Source organism: Nerophis ophidion, linkage group LG02 (assembly GCF_033978795.1).
Source record: "Nerophis ophidion isolate RoL-2023_Sa linkage group LG02, RoL_Noph_v1.0, whole genome shotgun sequence".
NCBI lineage: Eukaryota > Metazoa > Chordata > Actinopteri > Syngnathiformes > Syngnathidae > Nerophis > Nerophis ophidion.
The window spans coordinates 24,407,242-24,422,342 of NC_084612.1; the positions used below are offsets into that span (position 1 = coordinate 24,407,242).

The following is a 15,101-nucleotide window of genomic DNA, read 5'->3' on the forward strand; positions in this document are numbered from 1 at the left end:
TTTGAACATGGTGTTTGTTATGGACAAACTGTGACGAGCACAAAAGTCCAATAACAAAACACCACTCGGGTTCAGATCCGGGCGGCCATTCTTCCCAATCACACCTCTCCAGGTTTCACTGTCGTTGCCAACGTGAGCGTTGAAGTCTCCCAGTAGGACAAGGGAATCACCCGGGGGGAGCACTTTCCAATACTCCCTCGAGTGTTCCCAAAAAGGGTGGGTACTCTGAACTGCTGTTTGGTGCATAAGCACAAACAACAGTCAGGACCCGTCCTCTCACCCGAAGGCGGAGGGAGGCTACCCTTTCGTCCACCGGGTTGAACTCCAACGTACAGGCTTTGAGCCGGGGGGAAACAAGAATTGCCACCCCACCCCGTCGCCTCTCACTGCCGGCAACGCCAGAGTGGAAGAGGGTTCAATCCCTCTCGAGAGAAGTGGTTCCAGAGCCCTTGCTGTGCGTCGAAGTGAGTCCGACTATATCCAGCCGGAATTTCTCGACTTCGCGCACTAGCTCAGGCTCTTTCCCCCCCAGTGACGTGACGTTCCACGTCCCAAGAGCTAGCTTCTGTAGCCGAGGATCGGACCGCCAAGTGCCCTGCCTTTGGCTGCCGCCCAGCTCACATTGCACCCGGCCTCTATGGCTCCTGCTATGGGTGGTGAGCCCATTGGAGGGGTGACCCACGTTGCCTCTTCGGGCTGTGCCCGGCCGGGCCCCATGGGAACAGGCCCGGCCACCAGGCGCTCGCCATCGTGCCCCACCTCCGGGCCTGGCTCCAGAGGGGGGCCCCGGTGACCCGCGTCCGGGCGAGGTAAGTCTGGGTCCATGCTTTTTCTTCTTCATAAAGGTCTTCGAGCTGCTCTTTGTCTGATCCCTCACCTAGAACCTGTTTGCCTTGGGAGACCCTACCAGGGGGATTTATGCCCCCGGACAACATAGCTCCTAGGATCATTGGGACACGCAAACTCCTCTACCACGATAAAGTTGCAGCTCAGAGAGGAGTTCTTTATCTGGATACCCACCTTGTGCGAATATATGAACAAAATCCGTTTGAGCTGTTTCCAAATTTTGCAAATCCACTAACATCAACAAAAACATAACCTCCTAGGCAGAGGTAAATATGTAAACGTGTCAAAGAAGTATCCATGCCAATGAAGGAATTATAAATGTGCTATCAACAGATGGCAAAAGATAGACAGAGAGAAATACTTAAATAGAGAGAGGGATTTGGGAGGTTTTAGCATTGCCTTCCTCTCTGAATTTGTCTTAATGGGTTTTAGAGCATTCACTCATCTATAGCTGTGGTTATGGTATAGGCTCACATATATCCTAAAATTGATATGAATATTTGTGCAGTGCATATTCATAAATTAACAATGTGAGGGGAGTTCTGTATCGACTGCAAGTAATCTTCAATCACGACAGAATATCTTATATGCTTTCTCTGTTTTTTAGGCGAATCATCGGCATTAACCCTGAGAGGGGAACAAAGGCTAGCCAGGGAAAGGTGGTGTCCAAGAAGACCAGGAAGCTGGTCCAGAAAAAGGCAGCAACAGTAAATCCTCACGTAGCCACCCTTATAAAAATTCTCACAGACTTTGGTGGGGCTTTATGTTGCCCGACCACTGAACACTGGGTATCTCATGTTCAGTTAGTTTAGTAAATTGTGCAGTTCAGTTTTGTTTTACAAATTTTTCTATTGCACATGATCCCAACTTCTTTTGTTCTAAATGTTAAAAATGTTCTTTGAAAATGTGTGTGCCCTCTCTGACGGTGAAGCAGAAGCACTATGTATGGAGGTGTGTGTGGGGGCGGGGGGGTGTTTACATCATATCCAAATGGACATTTTCATTTTGAGCGTTTTGATCGTTATCTGGATGTAGGAACCACGTTCTCTGATGCCATCGTTTGTTCCGATTGCAGGAGTTGCTTAACATTGTTTTAAATGTTAATTTAAAATGTGTGTGCTCTCTCGGATGGTGCAACAGAGGCACTATGTTTGGGGGTTTGGGTGTGTCCTGGTGGGAGGATATCTAAATGGACATTTTCATTTTGATTATCTAGTTCTATGGACTGTTCTGATGCTAAAGTTGCTTAACATTGTTCTAAATGTTAAAATGCTTCACTGAAAAAAAGAAGAATGCACTCAATGTACATTGAATGTGTTTGATGCGCTTAAAAATAATTGGTTAATAAAAGCATTAACTTGCAAGGCCATTTCTCCAGTAATTTTTATGCCAGCAGATTGCAGAGGTTTTGATTTTGAAAAATTAAAAGTTCAACTTATTAACTTCTAGTGGCATTATACTGTAAAGCTCAGTCTATAGTGCTTACAATTATTTTACTGTAATTAACTGTCATGCATATTACAGTAGATACACTGAAATACGAGTGTAATGCCGCTAAACTGTGAAGCGTATATTTGATACAGCACAGTACTGTGATACCTTTTACAGTAATATACTGTAGTGATAAATCACAGTATGTGTGCTGTAGAAAAACAGTTTTATACTGGAACCATTAGCTGCCAGTAGGTTACTGTAATTAAACGGTGAAATTTCTTACAGTGCAGCTTAAGTTGGTGAACAGACCGGGGTCTTGTTGTCGTATTTTACGCTTCATAATGCGCCACATATTTTCGATGGGACACATGTCTGGACTGCAGGCGGGCCAGGAAAGCACCCGCACTCTTTTACTACGAAGCCACACTGTTGTAACACGTGGCTTGGCATTGTTTAGCTGAAATAAGCAGCGGCGTCCATGATAACGTTGCTTGGATGACAACGTATGTTGCTCCAAAACCTGTATGGACCATTCAGCATTAATGGCGCCTTCACAGATGTGTAAGTTAACCATGCCTTGGGCACTAATGCACCCCCATACCATCACAGATGCTGGCTTTTGAACTTTGCGCCTATAACAATCCGGGTGGTTATTTTCTTCTTTGTTCCAGAGGACACCACGTCCACAGTTTCCAAATATAATTTGAAATGTGGACTCGTCAGACCACAGAACACTATTCCACTTTGCATCAGTCCATCTTAGATGAGCTCAGGCCTAGCGAAGCCAGCGGCGTTCCTTGGTGTTGTTGATAAATGGGTTTTGCTTTGCGTAGCAGAGTTTTAACTTGCACTTACAGATGTAGCAACATACTGTAGTTACTGACAGTGGTTTTATAAAGTGTTCCTGAGTCCATGTGGTGATATCCTTTACACACTGATGTCAGTTTTTGATGCAGTACCGCCTGAGGGATCAAAGGTCCGTAATATCATTGCTTACGTGCAGTGATTTCTCCAGATTCTCTGAACCTTTTGATGATTTTACGGACTGTAGATGGTAAAATCCCTAAATTCCTTGCAATAGCTCGTTGAGAAATGTTGTTCTAAAACTGTTCGACAATTTGCTTACAAATTGGTGAACCTCGCCCCATCCTTGTTTGTGAATTACTTAGCATTACATGGAAGCTGCTTTTATACCCAATCATGGCACCCACCTGTTCCCAATTAGCCTGCACACCTGTGGGATGTTCCAAATAAGTGTTTGATGAGCATTCCTCAACTTTATCGGTATGTATTGCCTTCTTTCCCAACTTATTTGTTACGTGTTGCTGGCATCAAATTCTAAAGTTAATGATTATTTGCACAAAAAAAAATGTTTATCAGTTTTAACATCAAATATGTTGTCTTTGTAGCATATTCAACTGAATATGGGTTGAAAATGATATGCAAATTGTTGTATTCCGTTTATATTTAAATCTTACACAATTTCCCAACACATATGGAAACGGGGTTTGTAAAACATTTTTAAATGCATCGCAATACGGACAAGGACAATTATAAAATCGAATAGTAAACGCCAATAATCTATATATTTATTGTAAATAAAATATTATATCCATCCATCATCTTCCGCTTATCCGAGGTCGGGTCGCGGGGGCAGCAGCCTAAGCAGGGAAGCCCAGACTTCCCTATCCCCAGCCACTTCGTCTAGCTCTTCCCGGGGGATCCCGAGGCGTTCCCAGGCCAGCGGGAGACATAGTCTTCCCAACGTGTCCTGGGTCTTCCCCGTAGCCTCCTACCAGCTGGACGTGCCCTAAACACATCCCTAGGGAGGCGTTCGGGTGGCATCCTGACCAGATGCCCGAACCACCTCATCTGGCTCCTCTCGATGTGGAGGAGCAGCGGATTTACGTTGAGCTCCTCCCGGATGGCAGAGCTTCTCACCCTATCTCTAAGGGAGAGCCCCGCCACCCGGCGGAGGAAACTCATTTCGGCCGCTTGTACCCGTGATCTTATCCTTTCGGTCATGACCCAAAGCTCATGACCATAGGTGAGGATGGGAACGTAGATCGACCGGTAAATTGAGAGCTTTGCCTTCCGGCTCAGCTCCTTCTTCACCACAACGGATCGATACAACGTCCGCATTACTGAAGACGCCGCACCGATTCGCCTGTCGATCTCACGATCCACTCTTCCCTCACTCGTGAACAAGACTCCTAGGTACTTGAACTCCTCCACTTGGGGTAGGGTCTCCTCCCCAACCCGGAGATGGCACTCCACCCTTTTCCGGGCGAGAACCATGGACTCGGACTTGGAGGTGCTGATTCTCATTCCGGTCGCTTCACACTCGGCTGCGAACCGATCCAGTGAGAGCTGAAGATCCCGGCCAGATGAAGCCATCAGGACTACATCATCTGCAAAAAGCAGAGACCTAATCCCCTCAACGCCTTGGCTGCGCCTAGAAATTCTGTCCATAAAAGTTATGAACAGAATCGGTGACAAAGGACAGCCTTGGCGGAGTCCAACCCTCACTGGAAACGTGTCCGACTTACTGCCAGCAATGCGGACCAAGCTCTGACACTGATCATACAGGGAACGGACCGCCACAATAAGACAGTCCGGTACCCCATACTCTCTGAGCATTCCCCACAGGAGTCCCCGAGGGACACGGTCGAATGCCTTCTCCAAGTCCACAAAGCACATGTAGACTGGTTGGGCAAACTCCCATGCACCCTCAAAAACCCTGCCGAGAGTATAGAGCTGGTCCACAGTTCCACGACCAGGACGAAAACCACACTGTTCCTCCTGAATCCGAGGTTCGACTATCCGGCGAAGCCTCCTCTCCAGTACACCTGAATAAACCTTACCGGGAAGGCTGAGGAGTGTGATCCCACGATAGTTGGAACACACCCTCCGGTCCCCTTTCTTAAAGAGGGGGACCACCACCCCGGTCTGCCAATCCAGAGGTACCGCCCCCGATGTCCACGCGATGCTGCAGAGTCTTGTCAACCAAGACAGAATATTATAGACAGTTCCAAAATTTGTCTGACTGCAGCGAGCCACCTCACTAACAAATTCGACCGGATCCTTTATTTTAGGGCACTTATTTTCCAGTTTTGCACACTATTAATTTATTAATGTGAGAATTAATTTAACTGTTTCGTTTTACAAATGTACTGTTTTTAAAAGTTGCAAGTGATAAACGCTTATTTAGTGACTTGAAAAGAAATGTAAAACTGTGTGTAATTAAATTGTAATCTTATGTTTCTATATTCCTTAAAAAAATGGTTTTGTTTAAATAAAATTCTACCCAAATAATTAATAATGTCAAATAAACACAAACAAGGCAACAAGAGAAGTATAACCTGTACAGCAGATTTGGGCATCTACATCAACAATATGATTTTCCTGAGTGGCTAGAGAAAACAGATAAAAATAAAAAAAATTAAAAATCTGTATTTATTTATGTTTTTAATAAAAAATAAAACAATTATTCGATTAAGAATAGTTACAATAAGAATCGGGATTCATTCAGTAATCGATTTTTTGCACCCATAATAACTATATATCATAAGTTTATCAAACGGATTTTATAAGAATATCGGTTATGTGCCTATCACTATATATATTGATTTAGTTTTATCGGCCCAGCTCTATCGACTGTATGACGGGAGCGCACAAATCTCTACTGTAGCCAAATTTAAATTGTTTCTACCATCATACCACGTACACCACGGAGCCCTAACAGGCACCTTTATTACATGTGTCTAATACTGCGGATCAGAGGAGCATCAACATTTGAATTCCAAAGTTTGGGAAATCTTTTGGGAAAATTGGCAAAAATATGAGATTTCTCTACATCACAATAACACGTCATTTACCCAATCTCATAAAATCTGGTGGTAGTTTATGGATTTAATAGATTGTAAGGTTTCCTCGTGAGGAATTCTGAAATATTGCCAACATTTAAATCAAATCAATTCTAGGCTCCTTCACGTAGATTATTGGTGAGACGTTTTTCAAACTGGCTGACATTATTTCTTCCTGATGTTACAAAAAGTATGAGAAGGCTGCCTCCTCTTCTTTACTTGTATAATATGTCTCCTATTTGTCAAAATATTGACACAAAGTTTGGATATTTTGGCTGATATATATTTTCTGTCCTCTCTATGTCCATCCATCTGTGTCGAGTTATTTCATTCAATCCCGGAACATGAATGAAACTCGCCACGTTCGTTTAATGAGATCACACACGAGTGTTGCGGACGGAGGCAGAAATTGCGACACAAACAAAACGGAACCGGTAAGTTGCTGGGAAAGAAGAAAAAAACTGGCTTTCCCAACAAAAAACTGAAGTTTTGAAAGCTAAGCAGAAGATATATATGGAAATATACTGTACACAAGCGACCAACACTACACGAGGGGGTCAACAGTTCCTATGCTGGGAAAGTGGTTATTCTTTATCCACTTCACTTATTATTTATACTTTTAAATACGAAACACTAGGCATAGCTCGGTTGATAGAGTGGCCGTGCCAGCAACTTGAGGGTTGCAGGTTCGATTCCCGCTTGTGCCATCCTAGTTACTGCCGTTGTGTCCTTTGGCAAGACACTTTACCCACCTGCTCCCAGTGCCAGCCACACTGGTTTAAATGTAACTTAGATATTGGGTGTCACTATGTAAAGCGCTTTGAGTCACTTGAGAAAAGCGCTATATAAATATAATTCACTTCAGTTCACTAGTATCACATGTGCAAGGCTGGTCAGTATAAGAGTTGATATCGGTGTACAGTATTTTAGAAAGATATAGATACGTACGTATATATATATATTTGACACAATCCCGCCATACCAGTATCTTTTGATGTGCATTTGTTACAGCCGTTTGCGGCCGGTGTGGCGCGCCGCCGCCGGGAGCCCGGCAGGCACTATAGCTGACGAAGTGTCCGGCATGCGGGAAGGGTCGAGCGCGTGTCCGGAGTTGCTACCACGCTTTGCCGCCACCCCGCCACATTTGCTTTTGCACACAACCGACGTGTGATATACTGTACCTGTTTTTCATGAATATCTTTTTCAAAAAGTTTCATAGCCAACTCCATTTCCTGCTTCATTGACACCTGGACCACAAGCTCGTTCTCCACATCCTGAAAATAATAGCACACAATGAACACACAAGATACACATACATTTAGGTCACACCGAGGTGTTGTTTTACCTGTCTTAGCTGACACTCCTCCTTCAGCTGTCTTTGTGCCTCATTGTACATCTCATCCAATCCTTGACGGGATTGTTTGTATGTGTCTCGCTCCAGGGACACGTCACCTTGAGACAACTGTATGGGAAACCAACAAGATACTAATATTAGCGTGTTCTATATCGTACTGCTCAATAATCAATCATACAATTAATGCATCCTCAATCAATCAAAGTCATGTGGTATTGTGTGTGAGTGTACCTCTAAATGTTGTTGTGCCTTCAGAATAATGATGCTGTTTTCACTCCTCAGTTGCTGGTTTTCTTCTTGTAGTTTGATGATGTTGTTTTTGGCTATAGCTAACTGCAAACACACACAAAGAACACAAAGACTGATCATCTCCATCGTGAACACAAAACACCCTAAGAGTGAGTCTCACCTCTTCTATGAGTTTAGAGTTGGACTTTTCCAGAGAGTCTACTCTGCCTTGAAGTCCATGAACTGTAGAACTGGACAGCATTTAAAACATCGAATGATTCTTTTTATTACCTATAAAGTGTATTTTTCATTAGAAAAATGTCTTACTTTAGTTGCCGATTGAGCTCTTCTACATAGTTCTTTTGATCCAGGATGGATGCTATTTGGCTGTTCCTGTTGTCATGGAAACAGGCATTGTAATTTAAGGGGGGCCTTAAAACAGAGTTTATATAGAAGAGGGAGATAAAATAATATAAAAATGTACCTCTCTTCACTCCTGTAATCATCAATGTCGTTCTTTAAGTACATGGAGAAGTCAATCACCCCAACCTAAAAAGTACATGGAGAAGTCAATCACCCCAACCTAAAAATAGACAATGACAATGACTAAGGACTATTCACTAAGGACCCTTTTCTACCAGAAAAAGATGTGCATTTTTTTCCCTCTCGACATAAGTCTGTCAGTGCCCGCCTTTAACCAAATGCTCGCACTGGGTGAAGGTACCCTAAAATCTGAGCGTTCTAGAATTGTACATCTCTTTGTGATGGACGATTTAATACGCATCTAGGTACATTGGTTACAATGCGGAAAAAAACCCGATATAGTTTAAAAACAGAACAATTCGATACCGTTTTTGAAAGATTTTATAAAGTTCAATAAAGAGTATGAATGACTCCAGTGTTAAGATTTGTTGACGGACAAGTTATTTTTTACACCACATAAGAACGAAGGCATTCCTTAATGTACAAACGCTTCGCTTCCTGTTAGAGGACAAATAGTTAGAAACTTGGCACCAAGCACTCACAGTAGATCAGTCCGATCTAAATTTATGAGCATGAACTGATGAAAACTACTCAGATGAGAGGCCAAACGTCTTCAAAGACAAACTGAACAGTCAACTGATCAGTTGAATGCCCCGAGAATAACAACAATAAACTCCATAAATGGGGCAGAGTGGCTCGATTGGTAGAGCGGCCATGCCAGCAACTTGAGGGTTCCAGGTTCGATCCCCGCTTCCGCCATTCTAGTCATTGCCGCTCTGTCCTTGGGCAAACTACTTTACCCACCTGCTCCAAGTGTCACCAACACTGGTTTACATGTAACTTAGAGAATGCATTTTACTATGTAAAAGAGCTTTAAGTCACTACAGAAAAGTGTTACGTAAATATAATTCACTTCATTTTACCCACAGGCACAATAATATTCAACTACAAAACATGCACATTCTCTAAAAGTGTGTTTTCACGTTTGTAAAGGACAGCATGTATCCCCAAAGATTCAAAGATAAAGTAAAAAGACAAACCATAGAATCCCATGCCAAATATATTTAGTTTTAGAAAAGGACCAAAAACACATTTTTGTTTCATGGGTTATTAAAAAATTATCACATAAATGGTAGCGGGGGTGTATTTCGTAGCGTCCCGGAAGAGTTAATGCTGCAAGGGGTTCTGTGTATTTGTTCTGTTGTCTTTATGTTGTGTTACGGTGTGGATATTCTCCTGAAATGTGTTTGTCATTCTTGTTTGGTGTGGGTTCACAGTGTGGCGCATATTTGTAAAAGTGTTTAAGTTGTTTATACAGCTACCCTCAGTGTGATCTGTAAAGCTGTTGATAAAGTATGCATTGCATTCACTTGTGAGACTGTAAAAGCTGCATATTTTATGTTACTGGGCCGACATGCTGTTTGTATTGAGAAAAAGCGGATGTGACGACAAGTTGAAGAGGACGTTAAAAGGCGTGCCCCCAATATTGTTATCCGGGTGGAAATTGGGAGTAATTCGGGGGAATGATTGCCCTGGGAGATATTCGGGAGGAGCAATGAAATTCGGGAGTGTCTCGGAAAAATCGGGAGGGTTAGCAAGTATGATGGATACTGCCTTTTTTAAATTGAAAGGGTTATCTATTTCACTAATATCAATGATATTCACAAGAGTTAGAAAAAACCCAAAATTTTAACACAGCCAAAAAAAAAAAACGTCATGGCAAAATTAATTACATGTGTCTGCCTTCATTCACAACAGAAATAATAGCAACAATCTAAAAAGCGTGGTTTGAGATGGTTTAGAAGATTAAGTGAGGACACATGCAACACTGTCTGGTGCGTATTTAGTTACCTGAGAGTCCAGGTCTTCGCCTTTGACACACAGATTGGCATCAATTACGTTCAGGCCCACCAGCAGACCCACTATGACGGCCCCCTCCTCCTCCAGCATCAGCGCTGAGTTCTCATAGAAGTCACTGCAGCAGAACAACTCACTATTTTTCTCTACACTACACCATGCTGAAAACTACTCACTCATGTTTGTTAATTTGTGTGTGTGCTTGCAAGTACCAGAGCAGGTCTTTTCTAGAAATGAGTAGTCGCAGATAGTCGGCCAGCCGCTTCTGCATGAGAGCCAATCTCAACCACGCACGGGCCCGTCCTAAAGGAGTCCTGAGTGCAGAGAAATTGTTAATTTTTAATTGTTCCATTTTTAGGCAGACTCAAAAAACACAAAAGGAAACAGACACATTTCCACATTTGTAGGTCCAGAAAAGTAGTAAAAATGTCCATCCTTAAAAAAATATACATCTGCCAAATGCCATCATGCATGAGTTCTGAACCCTTTAAGGCATGTTTTCAAGAATATTAGTTAAAAACACATATTGTGCACCCGTGAGTATTCCTTACTTGAGTCCTGGCAGATCTCGCACTGAGGCTGAAATCTCTGCTGCTTCAGGACACAGTTTTTCCACGAGCTCCAGAGGACCCCACAAAGACTTATTAAATCCCAGAAAGGACTTTTTCACTAAAAAATATCAATGAGACACTATAGACACATGCCATTTATTTGGAGAGAACTGCACTACACGCACTCAGAGCCACAGCGGCATGACTGACAGCCTTACCTCGCAGACCGTGTTTGAGGCAGTGCTCCATGACAACAAAGAACTGCTGCAGTGGTGGGTAGTCCGAGTCCAGCGTTCTTCCAAAACTCAGAGCAGACTCGATCAGACCTTTAATACTTAGCTTGGCCATGTTGAGCAGGTTGGCTCGCTCCATGGTCATGGGGTCCCGCAAGGCTGCACCACAGAGAAGATTGTCATTAAGAATATGCTCTTAGTTCAAGGATACACCGTAAAGCATGGCTGGCTGGTATGGCTGAATGCGTCATGACTTGTCTTTGCTGTTTGTCAAATGAGCAAGTATGATGATGTCATATACTTCCTTTCATAAAACATATTACACAGGCTATAGATTGTTACAAATGTATATTTTCGGAAACATTACTTTGGTTAAATGTTGAGGAAAAAGAAATAGGCATAAGTTACACAACCCAGTTTTTAAAAGATTGCACATTCAGAAGTAAGGTGCTTTTTGATTTGTCTTCGATTTGTATGACATGCAATTGGATTGATTTTTTTCCTAAGAAAATGTTTAAAATGATTGGAATCATACAAAAATACATGTAAAACATATCAGGACAAAAATGTATATTTAATATGAAATGCATACATTTTATAATTGTAATGTCTGCTTATGAGGAAAACATTTGAGTGCATGCAACATTGTGTGATATCTATCAGTATTAAAAGACAGTACACGTTTTTAAATATCAATCTTGGCTGCTTCCTTCCCCAAAAAAATTGTTAGGTAAATTAAGTTACAGAATTACTAAAATGAAGACGTAATTACAAGCAAGTTGATAGAGTAAGAGAATAAAGTCGTCATTTGTTGAAAATAACTGCTTTTGCAATTTTAAAAAGTTCGAGAGTTAAAGATCAAAAATGTATTTTACAAGAATAAATCAGTATTAAGGAGGGAAAACATACATTCAACAAATATGAAGTCATAACCAGTTTGTGTAACAATAAGCAATATTATCACATATCAAAAGGCAATTATTACTAATAATAACGGCTGTCAAAGTAATAAACTATTTAATTACGGTTAATCGCATGTCATCGACAGTTAACTCATAATTAATCACAAATATAACGTTTCATCTTTAATTAGTAAAACTTATAAAAATGTACACCAAACATGGGACTGGGGAATTTGTTTAATTTATGCAGATGTTCGTTAAACATTATGCTTTCTTTAACAGCTCAACATAAATGGACACACACGCACGCAGTTATGTTTTAGGTTATCGTGGGGACTGGACAAGCAAGACCAATAAAACACAACTTGTGACTTTGCAAGCGACTTTTGAAAAAAAACAAACAAAAAAAAAGTACTGTAACAAGCGGACTTGGCAACACTGCTGCCAGCAGTTAGAAACGCCGGTGATAACTTGCAGCGATGTGGATGGAAATAATTTGGGGATGTGGAGAGAGTGACCTGCCAAGGCATCAAAGCTAAACTTGACATGCATTTTTCTCTGTCTTTTTATGCTCCTTATCCCTTTCTTTGACTCAACATCAGATGAAACGCTGCCAATTTTCCACAGTTTAGGCATGGATTGAGGGTCACATAGGACGCACGTTAAACACACTATTACAAAAATAGTGCCGTTAAAAGAAAGTTTTGTTAACTAATTATCGCGTCAACTTTGACAGCAATAATAAAAATTCATTCATCGCATTTCTTCTTCAATTGAGCAAATACTCGTGATATAATCCTAATCGAATGGAACGTTTTGTGAATTTATAATGCAATGTTCTATAGAGCAAAAGAACGACACGCACTACATTTGAAAACCCAAGCAACAACAATAGCATTGTAATAAAGGGTGCAACACAACCGCATCCCTTTGACCAGTGTTTTTCAACCACTGTGCCGCGGCACACTAGCGTGCTGTGAAATACAGTCTGGTGTGCCGTGGGAGATTATATAATTTCACCTAATTGGGTTAAAAATATTTCTTGCTAACTAGTAATTATAATCCGTATGGCGTTGTTAAGCGTCTGCACTGTCTAGAGCTCAGCCGCGTATGCTGCTAATTGCTTTGTAGATGTTTGTCGTGATCACAATATACAGATGACAGCGGGAGGCATAGTGCAGGTAAAAAGGTATCTAAAGCTTAATGGCAGCAAAGACTTACAGCGTGTAGAGCAGACGGCGTCCACAAAGTACACCCTTACATGATATGACAATCAACAATGTCCCCACAAAGAAGGATAGCTTCGGCACAACTTAAATAGTCTTCATTGCGAAAACAAACAGGTGCGGGGAATAGCGTTCAAGGAAGACATGAAACTGGAACAGAAAAATACCAACAAAACTGGAAAAGCCACCAAAAATAGGAGCACAAGAAAAGAACTAAAACACTACACACAAGAAAACACCAAAAACTTTGAAATTAATTACGGCGTGATGTGACAGGTCATGACAGTAGACCTACCTTGAGACAAGAGCTATAGTTATGCATGCTTGGTTATGGTTTGAATTCATATCATTGCGACAACAACTTTTTGCTATTAGTATCGGCTGCAAAGTTTAATTTTTTTGTTTTCTGCTGGTGTTGTGCCTCGGAATTTTTTCAATGAAAAAAATGTGCCTTGGCTCAGAAAAGGTTGATAAACACTGCTTTAGACCAGTGGTTCTCAAATGGGGGTACGTGTACCCCAGGGGGTACTTGAATGTATGCCAAGGGGTACGTGAGATTTTTTAAAAATATTCTAAAAATAGCAACAATTCAAAAATCCTTTATAAATATATTTATTGAATAACACTTCAACAAAATATGAATGTAAGTTCATAAACTGGGAAAAGAAATGCAACAATGCAAAATTTGGTGTTAAAAGCTAGATTTTTTTGTGGACATGTTCCATAAATATTGATGTTAAAGATTTCTTTTTTTGTGAAGAAATTTTTAGAATGAAGTTCATGAATCCAGATGGATCTCTATTACAATCTCCTAAGTGGGCACTTTAAGTTGATGATTACTTTTATGTGTAGAAATCTGTATTTATAATTTAATCACTTTTTTTTCAACAAGTTTTTAGTTATTTTTATCTTTTTTTCCGAATAGTTTAAGAAAGACCACTACAAATGAGCAATATATTTCTCTGTTATAGAATTTAAATATATCAGAAACTGATGACGTAGGGCTGTTTTTTACGTCTTTATCTCTTTTTTCCAAACAACAATGCTTTGCTCTGATTAGGGGGTACTTGAATTAAACAAATGTACATCACTGAAAAAAAGGTTGAGAACCACTGCTTTAGACGACAGTAGCCAGATTGGCTGCACATTTGGAAGTATGACGTAATGTTGGCTGTCATATTCATCCTTGGCCATGCTTGTCCATGAACGTCTCATGGTGCCCTCGGTTATGTGTGGTCATGTTAGCCAATGTTAGCAGATCGACATGGTACTCTACCTTGCACGGTCCACTCGCCAGGCATGGATGCTCTGTTCTCTGACACTTTAGGCAGGACATGAATGCTCCCTGAAATGGTTTCGGATGCTTTCCTGGCTAACGCGAAGATGGGAGCTTGCCATCGTCCATCTCCTCCCCCGCCACCGCCTCTCACTGTGCCGCTTATGTTGGGTTTATCCACGCCGCTAGATTTTTCCTCTTGAAACCTCAATATTCCAAACACCTGCGTTTTATCTTTGCTGCTATCAGCTTCAGACAGAGCCAGGTCGTGCTCGGCGGGAGATGCCATGTTTGGTCCCCTCTCGTGCTATGCTAGCCGATGGTCTAGCGCCACTTAGCCCGGGTTTAAGCTCACTTATACGGGTTAGCTCGACGCTTAGCTCACCCGGCGGCCGCGATGACAGCCGTATATTAGAAATAGCGGCGATAGCATCGGCTAATTAATAACAGGTGAGTATCTAGGCGTCGGAGGTCTACATAGTGAGCACCCGTACAAATAGCGGCACAAAACAATGCTCTTGCTTCTCCTCGGTAATGTTTTCTGTTCCGCACATGTTGCCGCGGTGGAGACGCGTATATACCCGGCCAGATGTGACCGTCAGACCGCTAGTGGCGGTGTCCGTTGCTGCTCCGGAGGGGCGGCGTCAACAACACACTCACGAGACACACAAAAGGAAACACTACGTCATGGCTGTTGTTGCCGCTATACCGCCTCCCGCTGGTTACAGTCGGAAACGCACGGCGTGGGCAAGGCCTTTCTCGCGAGACTGTAGGAACTTGCAAACATAAATGTTTGAGTTTGAGTTTATTTCGAACATGCAATGTGGCCACGGATTGGGCCACAT

The 15,101-nt window shown here is 41.9% G+C and overlaps 1 protein-coding gene across 5 annotated transcripts in view; it reads right to left on the bottom strand.

Annotated features, from left to right (window-relative positions):
- rufy2 (RUN and FYVE domain containing 2) overlaps positions 1 to 15,101 on the bottom strand; it is a 60,459-nt gene that overhangs the window by 29,402 nt on the left and 15,956 nt on the right. Inside the window, exons 1-11 of one of the 5 annotated variants that reach the window (XM_061879997.1) lie at positions 14,257 to 14,946; positions 10,838 to 11,011; positions 10,620 to 10,737; positions 10,281 to 10,382; positions 10,063 to 10,204; positions 8,213 to 8,277; positions 8,056 to 8,121; positions 7,910 to 7,979; positions 7,732 to 7,833; positions 7,492 to 7,608; positions 7,328 to 7,420 (exon numbers count right to left, since the gene is read on the bottom strand). In XM_061879997.1, coding sequence (XP_061735981.1) covers positions 7,328 to 7,420; positions 7,492 to 7,608; positions 7,732 to 7,833; positions 7,910 to 7,979; positions 8,056 to 8,121; positions 8,213 to 8,277; positions 10,063 to 10,204; positions 10,281 to 10,382; positions 10,620 to 10,737; positions 10,838 to 11,011; positions 14,257 to 14,545 — 1,338 coding nt within the window. In that variant the 5' untranslated portion in view covers positions 14,546 to 14,946. Of the gene's footprint in view, positions 1 to 7,327; positions 7,421 to 7,491; positions 7,609 to 7,731; positions 7,834 to 7,909; positions 7,980 to 8,055; positions 8,122 to 8,212; positions 8,278 to 10,062; positions 10,205 to 10,280; positions 10,383 to 10,619; positions 10,738 to 10,837; positions 11,012 to 14,256; positions 14,948 to 15,101 lie in introns of those variants that run through there. The other 4 variants (XM_061880006.1, XM_061880022.1, XM_061880031.1 and 1 more) reach the window with 4 other exon arrangements.